Genomic DNA, 10,627 nt, shown 5'->3' with positions numbered 1-10,627 from the left:
TGGTATTTTACAGTAAATTTCTGTAATTTAATGTCTGGTATTTTACAGTAAATTTCTGTAATTTAATGTCCATTATTTTTACAGTAAATTTCTGTAATTTATTATCCGTTATTTTACAGTAAATTTCTGTAATTTAATGTCTGGTATTTTACCGTACAGTACAGTAATGATATTTATTTCATCATTACTTGTTTGTTGTTTACTTGTTGTAAGACGTCTTATTTATTTATGGAACAGTCAAATATTGCTTTTCTGAAGCTGTATTGATCGTTTCTAATGGCTGAGATCATTTAAAACATATGTTGCTTATAACATTATTTAAAATATCATAATCATATTAATAATTAATTAATTTAATGTCTGTTATTTTACGGTACATTTCTGTGATTTAATGTCCGTTATTTTTACAGTAAATTTCTGTAATTTAATATCTGGTATTTTACAGTAAATTTTAGTTATTTAATGTCCATTATTTTACAGTAAATTTCTGTAATTTATTATCCGTTATTTTACAGTAAATTTCTGTAATTTAATGTCTGGTATTTTACAGTAAATTTCTGTAATTTATTATCCGTTATTTTACAGTAAATTTCTGTAATTTATTATCCGTTATTTTACAGTAAATTTCTGTAATTTATTATCCGTTAATTTACAGTAAATTTCTGTAATTGATTATCCGTTAATTTACAGTAAATTTCTGTAATTTATTATCCGTTATTTTACAGTAAATTTCTGTAATTTATTATCCGTTATTTTACAGTAAATTTCTGTAATTTAATGTCTGGTATTTTACAGTAAATTTCTGTAATTTAATGTCTGGTATTTTACAGTAAATTTCTGTAATTTAATGTCCTTTATTTTTACAGTAAGTTTCTGTAATTTATTATCCGTTATTTTACAGTAAATTTCTGTAATTTAATGTCTGGTATTTTACCGTACAGTACAGTAATGATATTTATTTCATCATTACTTGTTTGTTGTTTACTTGTTGTAAGACGTCTTATTTATTTATGGAACAGTCAAATATTGCTTTTCTGAAGCTGTATTGATTGTTTCTAATGGCTGAGATCATTTAAAACATATGTTGCTTATAACATTATTTAAAATATCATAATCACATATCAAAAAATGTATTCTCTACAGCTCCAACCACCTCCAGCTCACACCTGCTTAATAGTCTTTAGTAGTTGTAACGTTCGCTTGCAGAACGTATTTTGGATAAGTGTGTGCGTTCGTTTGTATGTGGGTGTGTCGTTTCATGCATGTGTTACAGGTACGAACGGCATTGGAGGATCCGCATTTCATGCTGATGACGTTGGCCGCTGACGCTGGGTTGGCGCCACCAATCGCTGGTTGGCGTAGCGGTTAAAAGCCGAGCCCAAACTGTAACAGTAGTCTTGAACACCTTAATTAGTTGATCAGCTTTGAGACCTATTCTGTACAGCAGTGGTTCTCAAAGTGGGGTTCGCCTGGTGATTTCCAAAACTCTATTTATTTTTATTAAACCATAAGAATTAACATATTTTATCCATAACCAACTGAAGAGAAAAAAAATAGTCGTTTATAGTTACTACATACTATATAGTTACTACAGTAGCTTACAGTTACTAGTTGTATTGGATTGCGACCCCTGGGGTAATTACATTATATTAAAGACACAGCAAAAGCGTCAGATGCAGCAGATTGATTTTATAACACCAGGTTAAACTTTCTGGCACAAATTAAACAAAGAAGAGACTTGGGTCTATTGGTGTGTGTGTGCGCCCTTGCATGCAAGGTTTCTGTATTTATAACCACCTCACAGAATATTGTGGGAGTCACTGGCATTGTTTTTTTGGGGGTCGCCTGCTGAAAAGTTTGGGAACCGCTGCTCTACAGAGTCCCCACTTTCCAAGCAAACATCAAATTCCCTGTCAAACGGACAGTAGCTTCAATATTGTTTGCCTGACTTATATAGCACTATAAGAACAACACTGGTTAATTTACCTCAGCTTTCGAAAAACATCTGATCTACTTACAGTCTGTGCAAGCTTGAGAGTAGCGAGTGTGTGTGTGTGTGTGTGTGTGTGTGTCTACTAGCTTTTAACTCTAAACAAATTGCAAAGTATTGTTCTGTATCTGCAATAATAGGCAGTCTTCATGTGTGGAGAAGACGATGCCATCTCTATCCTTAATCCATTTACTTAATACTGCCTGCAGAATGGATTGAGTGTCTAATAGTGCCATGCAAAAGATCATCAATGGTTGCATGCTGCTTGTATTGTGAAACATTATGGGCTCCTTACGATTATTTGGATGCTGTGTTGTTTTAATAGTATTAGTCATTCCAAATAATATGAATCAAACGTGTGTGTGTATGTATGTATGTATGTGTGTGTGTGTGTGTGTGTGTGTGTGTGTGTGTGTGTGTGTGTGTGTGTGTGTATGTGTGTGTGTATGTGTATGTGTGTGTGTGTTCTGACCTCTGCGCAGTGTCTGCGTCTGGTCTGAGAACTCCACCAGTCCCGGGATCTGCTCCACCACAGTCAGAGCTCCATCATCCACACTGACCCCCAGATTCACCTTACTGGAGTCCACGATCATGTACTGGTTATTATAGGTGCCTGACCCAGAGACAGAGAGCACACAGTCACACACACATACAAAACAACAACAAAGACGCACACACAACTGACCAGCCTGACCCAGAGATAGAGGTACAGGCTCAAAGCAACACACACTAAGCCATATACATCAGTTTACCATCAATATAACAATCAGTGTATCCACAACAATCACATCTCAGGACCTGCAATGTAGATTAATACCACAATGGAGCGAAAGCTGACCATCTGCATGCGTTTATAAACCTTTCAAGAGATTTGAAAGCATTTTAACAAAGGTGTTTTATTTATGAAATTGTACAACTTACATATATTTACGTGCATATTATATATACTTTTTAAAATGCATTTTGTTTTATATAAAATCTAGTGATATTTTATTTATAGTCATGTTATAATCCTAATATATGTACCATTTTATATTCATGTACAATTAGATTTTTTTAAGTGATTTAATTTTATACATCGATGTACCAATAAAGTAATATGTAATAAAGCTTTTCCAAAACATAGAAAATATTTATATAATTTATTAAATTTTTAATATTTGAAACTCTACATTTCATATTTATTTATTATTTTTTTAATGATGATCTTTAATGATGCATTACTCCATTAATCATGCAATTCTGCATGTATTATAATTATGCTCTGGTGAGTGTGTGAAGTGCAAGACTGTGTGTGTATGTGTGTGTGTGTGTGTGTGTGTTTCTAACCAGAGTTGTATCTGGAAAAGGTGTTTGCCCACTGCGCTCCAGTTCTGGCCAGAGTGTTAGCCAGTCGAACCCGCTGCCATGCGAACAGACTGGCAGGAGTGACAGAGGAGAACAGAGACATGTTGAAGACGTTGTTAGTGGTCTGGGTCATCATTAACCCACTGCCCAGCAGGTAGAAATCATCCAGAGACACCAGAAACCCTGAAACAAAACACATTTAGTATAAAACAAACAGTGAACAAAGAAGACACTGCCCTCTGCTGTTCAAACACTGATTAGCAGCAGTACATTTTAATATATAGTCCACAACACTTTACAAACTGTGCTTTATAAACACCAAATGCGTTGTATACATACAGTTAAACTCAAAATTATTAGCGCCCTGAATTATTAGCCCTCCTGTTTATTTTTTTCCCAATTACTGTGTAACAGAGAAAAGATTTTTTCAACACATTTCTAATCATAATAGTTTTAATAACTTATTTCTAATAACTGATTTATTTTATCTTTGTCATGATGACAGTAAATAATATTTTACTAGATATTCTTCAAGACACTTCTATACAGCTTAAAGTGACATTTAAAGGCTTCACTAGGGTAATTAGGTTAACTAGGCAGAAGGGTAATTAGGCAAGTTATTGTATAAAAAATATATAGCTTAAAGGGGCTAATAATTTTGACCTTAAAATGGTGTTTAAAAATATAAAAACTGCTTTTATTCGAGCCAAAATAAAACAAATAAGACTAACTCCAAAAGAAAAAATATGATCAGACATACTGTAAAAATTTACTGAATCTGTTCAACATCATTTGGGAATATTTAAAAAAAGAAAAAGAAATTCAAAGGGGGGCGAATAATTCTGACTTCAACTGTGTGTGTACACATATACATATATATATATATATATATATATATATATATATATACATATATATATATATATACATATATATATATATATATATATATATATATATATATATATATATATATATATATATATATATATATATATATATATATATATATATTCCCAGTAAAGAATTAAACACTAGAACCTGCATGGCGTACAAGTTAAAATACTAAACTACTAAAGTAACTAAATAAAATGCTATGAATATTAATACTCTGAGTAGTACATTTTGCTACATATTAATGCATTTATTTAAAGAGTAACCTGTTAAATAAATCTAATAATAGAATTAAAATAACAAACAAAATAAAAACAAAATAAAAATAATAGGAAAAAAAAAACGGCGTGTGTTCCGGGGTGGCTGCTGAAAAACAAAATAAAAAAGCAAAGCAAAACAAAACAAGAAACAGAGTGTGTACACCAGGGTAGCTGCTGAAAAAAAAAAGAAAAAAAAAGTGTACATAAATAAAAATAAATACATAATGCTGTGTGTACCGGGGTAGCTGCTGAATGAGAGTTTGCCGGTGGCGGTGTGCGGCTCAGTCAGTCTAAAGTCCCAGTGTTTGTAGATGCGCATGGTGGCGGCGTAAGTGTACCAGCTGGAGTGAGCAAACAACAGGTTCTCAAAGCCTGGCAGCATCTGAAACACGCAAAAGAAGATGAGAAATATTGCTAAGCTACGAAGTATGCTATCCATCTCTGATGCAGAAAAGCTAGTCCATGCCTTTATGACCTCTAGGTTAGATTTCTGTAATGCTCTGTTTGCTGGCTGCCCAGCATCCTCTATTAACAAACTTCAATTAGTACAAAATGCAGCAGCCAGAGTTCTGACCAGGTCTAGAAAACATGATCATATCACCCCAATGTTATCCTCCTTACACTGGCTGCCTGTTAAGTTTTGTATTGAATTTAAAATATTACTTCTCACCTATAAAGCTCTAAATAATCTAGCTCCTGTTTATCTAACCAACCTTCTGTCTTGCTACAATCCAACTCACTCTTTAAGATCTCAAAACTCAGGGCTTCTGGCAGTACCTAGTAGAGCTGCACGATTCTGGCTAAAATGAGAATCGCTTTTTTTTGCCTAAAATAAAGATCAGGATTTTCTCCTGATTCTGTAGATGTAAAATAAAGGTTAATATGACTTTGCTATTATTATTGTTATTTTCAAACATTTGGTAAACAGCAATAGGCTTTGTGTAGCTGTACTGTTGGTTAAATGTTAAATGTTGTATAGACTTGGAATGGTGGACTTGAACAGACTTTAGATGTGTCCTGGTCATCAATGCTGATGATAATTCGTGATTTTCGTGAAGAGTGGGTGGGTATTTTTGCATTTCAGTGGGTTTTGAATAGTTTTTGGGCTGGATTTAGTCAGCTTCATCTGGCAACACTGTGCGCACTTTTAGTTTCATTTTCACTGCTAAGAGCGGTTCACTTCCCAAACGGCTCCTAAACAATCACTCTTTGCCACAAACTGATGTTACTTAGAACTTTATTACCTGTTATTCACAGCCTATGCAGGTTCTGTTCACTATGGTAGAGTTCAATAGTTCATTCAGAGTGGAAACAGCGACGGTCAGCTCAAGTCACGTATTTGCGAGCGCAAAATCACACACCATGACATAAAGACATAAATTATATTTTTGGGGTGAATTATATCTTATACATACAGTATGTGACTCTTTCAACACCATTTGCAGGTGTCCACGTAGCTGAACAACAAATGTAAAACAGTGTGAAGACTTGTGCGGCCACCATTGCTTAATTCTCTCCTGAACTTGAAAAAATGATCGACAGAATCGTAGAAATGCTGGATTAAGATCGTCTAGGGCAGCGGTTCTCAAACTTTTTTCATCAAGTACCACCTCAGAATATATTGTCTCTCCAAGTACCACCATAATGAGCAGTATTGAAATACAGTAGCGTAATAGGCCCAGTAAAGCAGCGACAACGCTGCACAGTTTAAAAAAGTGGCAGATTACCTCAGAAATATAAGCTATATGTCATATATGGCATATTATATGCATCATTTTTGATAAATTTTGAAATGTGTGTAGCATGTACATGACATATTTCATTCCTCCGCGTCCCACTAGAAGAAAGCCTGCGTACCACTAGTGGTACACGTACCACAATTTGAGAACCACTGGTCTACGGGGTTGAATCATGATCGCCATCTTTTTACGATTAATTGTGCAGCTCTAGTACCAAGAGTCCACTAAAGGAGGTCGAGCCTCCTCATTTATGGCTCCTAAACTCTGGAATAGCCTTCCTGATAAAGTCCGAGGCTCAGACACACTCTCACAGTTCAAAACTAGATTAAAAACTTATTTTTAGCAAAGCATACACTCAGTGCATCACATACACACTTATAACTGCAGGTTATCGGTTTATATATAATAACTTTAACTGTTAAAAGCTATTAGTTACTAGTTAATTGGTCAAAGTTTAGTAGCTAATAAAGTTATGCTAAGTAATAACCTTGAATTTTCTGAACCTGATCAGTAAGGTACACCTTTTGTAAAGCTGCTAGGAAACTGTAATAAACAGTACAAGAGCACCTTTAAGCAACAGCAGTGAAAAATAAATACGTAGATGATGCTTTGTATAAAAAAAAGAGGAAGTGATTCATGCATTCATACATGCCGAGACATCATGTCATTGTGTATAGGTGTGTGTGTGTAGCACCTTTATGAGAGCAGAGCAGTGCCCCATGGGTATATCAGGATAGCGGTGACGAACAGTAGACGTTCCAGGACTCAGAGCCGGGATCAGATCCAGCAGATCACCCACTGCATTCAGAAACTGAGCCGCAAACTGAGACAGAGGCTACACACACACACATAAACAGCAGGGTCACACACTCAAATACACATGTAAACATCTGACCCAAACACACCTCAGCTACAAGAGATGATGAACCCAGTAGATGACTGTAAATAAAGAAAGCCCTGATGAAATTCTTTAGCTGTTGACCTCATATATTTTGAGTCAGTGTGTGTGTGTGTGTGTGTGTGTGTGTGTGTACGTTTTTACGAAGGTTTTCACCTTCCGGCCATGTTGTTTGGCCCATTGGTTGACTCCGGCCTGCAGTCCGTCCAGCTGAGCCAGGATCAGTCCAGTGTGAATCCACAGTGGGTCAGTGGTGTTACGCTTGACCTGCAGACGACTCCACTCGTCCTGTTTACTGTGCGCGCACACACACACACACACGTGCAAACAATAACAATGTGTGCGCCACACAAATAGAGTAAACACACATACACCGAGTGAACACACATCCATAGTTGTAACATGCATACAGAGCAAGCAAACAACATGCACGCACACACGCTCTCTCCCTCTCTGACTGATTGATCAAGCACACACATAGACCCTTAGTGAACACACATGCATATATAACAAACAAACACACACACACATGCAACAGTATGTGTGTTCATCACTCACGCCATGAAGCGTTTGACCGCTATCAGTGTTTTGGGGCTCTGGATGATCTGCGGGTACATGTTGGTGTAGTGATCAAAGATCTGCCTGAAACACACAGATACAGAACATCATCATCGTTGTTGTCAACACACAGATTTCACACTCACACACACGCCAAAAACACTGCTCTTTAGCACACATTTGGACAAAGATTGATGTACAGTACAACAAATCATTTTTAAAATAAATGTAATGCTTTATTCTGATCTAATATTTCAGCTTGGAGTCATTTTGTTGTGCGGTTTTTATAACTTAATGCAAGTTTTATTTATTTTTTTATAGTCATTGATCAGCCGGAGATCAGTCAGTCATCACATTTTACGACTCGATCGGTGCTCATTGATCACAAGTGTTTGTTTGTGACTTTACAAGCAGAGGAAGATGCATCAGCAGCGCTACAACACATGAAAAACGTTTCCAAATTGCATCAGTAACATTTCTTAACACTTTTCTATCGGTCTTCTCTATTTTTGTTTTGTAAAGCTGCTTCTGAGCATTACATGTACACAGGGCCGGAGTGGGACTCATTTTCAGCCCTGGAGTTTCAAGCCAGACCGGCCCACCTCAGTTCACGACTGATTCCAATTCAGTTACTAATGACACTTTCACGTCTTTTTCAAGAAAACTGCTGCTTTAGAAATCCAAATGGTCAACAGCTCTAACAGTATTTTATGTCTCAACAATAAAATAAAAAAAAAACAACAACTGATTTTTCATGGGAGATTCGATCACAGGTCTGCGACATTGAAATGCAATGTGCTTACCACTGGACCCCATTGGCGCTATTACAGTGAGAGTAAAAAATAACTAATGACTTGCGACCCTTAAGACACAGCACTACTTTCTTTTTTTGATGGCTCAATCTTTTTCTCCTATTTTTAGATTTCTGGTCAAGTTATGTCAGATTTATTAATGTAGTGAATCATCTGATTTTCATTAAGCAGGTGTTTTATTCATTTTATTCGAATTCTTATATTCACTAAGGTGCCGCTGTTTGGGGTCGATAGTTGCATTACATCATCATCATTAACGTTAGTTAACCTGCAGGCTCCATTTTTCTCACGGGGCTGCGAGAAAATAAATAAAAAGAGCGGCACTACGGTAAAATAATGATTAAAAAGAGTAAAGCTATGGTCAAATAAATAAATAGAAGAAAAAAAGTGTGACTGCTGAGAGTGCAGGCAGCTAGGGACACCGGCCCTCGCGGCCAAAAAACAGACCGGCCCACCGGGAATTCTCCCGGTCCTCCCGATTAGCCAATCCGGGCCTGCATGTACGCAACATCTTTCATTTCTTCTCTTAGGTAAGGCGAGATCTCCTATTTAAAGGGTAAATGTGCTTATGCAATGGCAAAGTTATTTTCTGTCCAGTACTTCAGCAACTTCCCTGGCTTCCTGTTCAATCAGGTATTGATTTTAAGACCCTGATTTTAACATATAAAGCAGTGCATGGGCTAGCACCTGACTACATCTGTGACCTGGTAACTCTGGCCACTCCCACCCGCAGTCTTCGTTCTTCATCTGGACTTTTGCTGTATCAGCCACACTGTAAACTGAAGACTATAGGTGGGCGTGCTTTTTCATAGAGTGTGCCTAAGTTAGTCCATTTCTCTGGACTGTTTTAAAAAACTTCTCGAAGCTCACCTTTTTACCGTTGCTTTTAACTTAGATTGATTATTTTTGATAATTTAATCATCCAATTGTACCGAATCGTTCATATTTTATTGTTTTATTGTGGTCTTTTTTTTTACAGTTTTTATTGTTCTGCTTTGTTTGCCTTGTAGCGCTTTGGGTCTGAGAAAAGCGCACTATAAATAAAATTTATTATTATTATTATTATTTAAAGCTTGAAGAATCAGAAACGGAACTCTGTACTGGCCGATCACCACGACAAGGAATCAGTACTCAGTATCGGCTGCAGAAGTCCTGATCAGAGCATCCCTACGATGTAGGTTTATTGTGGATTTCAATATTCAGCATTTCAATAAATTGCCAGTAAGTAATTTAGTAATAAAAAAATGTCATTCAAAAATGTAAATGACCACATATGTATATATATATATATATATATATATATATATATATATATATATATATATATATATATATATATATATATATATATTTTTTTTTTTTTATTTGGATGAAATGCCATCAAACGATAATACAGGGTATACCGCTATGGATTTTTTCTACTGGTCTAATCGGGCCTGTGGTTCAGATTTTTACTTGCCCTGCCAAAATTTTCACTGGCCACCCAAAAAAAATAAAAAACATGGGAAGTTAATAGCTATTTTTTAGCCGCATATTTTAAAAAATGTGTCAAAAATAAATACTAAATCTAGAATTTAATACTTAAGAAATTTAATAAAAGTGTTATGCAAACAAAAATAGTAGTATGGAAAATGTGGAAGCATTTTATTGCGGTTCAAAATTATTTAACAAAAGGTGGGCTGACTTGTCAAACTGACGGCAAACTGTGCAAAACATCACTTCATTTTTTTGCCCCGTTGTTCTCACTTAAATGTCCGCCTTCAAGACATTAGAAACACATTTTCTTTTAGCCTTATAATTTGATGTTGCCGCCATGTTGCTGTTTCTTCTCTGTACTGGTTGTTACCAGGTTATGGAAAAAAATTGCATGCTCAAAACATCTAATCAGATAAGAGGAACCGGAAAGCAATATGGTGTTTACGACATCACAGAGAAGGTAGTGTTTAAAGACTTAAAAGCACAAACTTAAAATGCACGCAATTGATAAATAGTCGCAGACAAATTAAATGTTAGTGACAAGGCAGCACTGTCCCAATCCGGCCAGTAATGATCCGGTCCACTGTCCCAAGTGTCTCTCACACTGGCCCTGGGCCACCGGGCAGTCCTTATTGTTGAGCCCTGTAATAGAT

The 10,627-nt window shown here is 35.9% G+C and overlaps 1 protein-coding gene and 1 long non-coding RNA gene across 3 annotated transcripts in view; one reads left to right on the top strand and one right to left on the bottom strand.

Annotated features, from left to right (window-relative positions):
* LOC147845392 (uncharacterized) overlaps positions 1 to 10,627 on the top strand; it is a 258,299-nt gene that overhangs the window by 53,301 nt on the left and 194,371 nt on the right. The gene's annotated exons all lie outside the window — the stretch shown is intronic.
* The window catches only part of plbd1a (phospholipase B domain containing 1a), a 522,382-nt gene that overhangs the window by 499,824 nt on the left and 11,931 nt on the right, over positions 1 to 10,627 (bottom strand). For both annotated transcript variants that reach the window (XM_087243146.1, NM_001130791.1), the window contains 6 exon segments: positions 7,687 to 7,770; positions 7,285 to 7,423; positions 6,925 to 7,065; positions 4,729 to 4,873; positions 3,320 to 3,520; positions 2,463 to 2,603 (listed from right to left, as the gene is read on the bottom strand). In XM_087243146.1, coding sequence (XP_087099272.1) covers positions 2,463 to 2,603; positions 3,320 to 3,520; positions 4,729 to 4,873; positions 6,925 to 7,065; positions 7,285 to 7,423; positions 7,687 to 7,770 — 851 coding nt within the window.

The sequence above is a fragment of the Danio rerio genome, chromosome 3 (genome assembly GCF_052040795.2).
Source record: "Danio rerio strain M-AB ecotype USA chromosome 3, GRCz13ab, whole genome shotgun sequence".
Lineage (NCBI taxonomy): Eukaryota > Metazoa > Chordata > Actinopteri > Cypriniformes > Danionidae > Danio > Danio rerio.
Note: the sequence above shows the minus strand (reverse complement) of the source record. Positions and strands in the feature narration are given on the sequence as shown.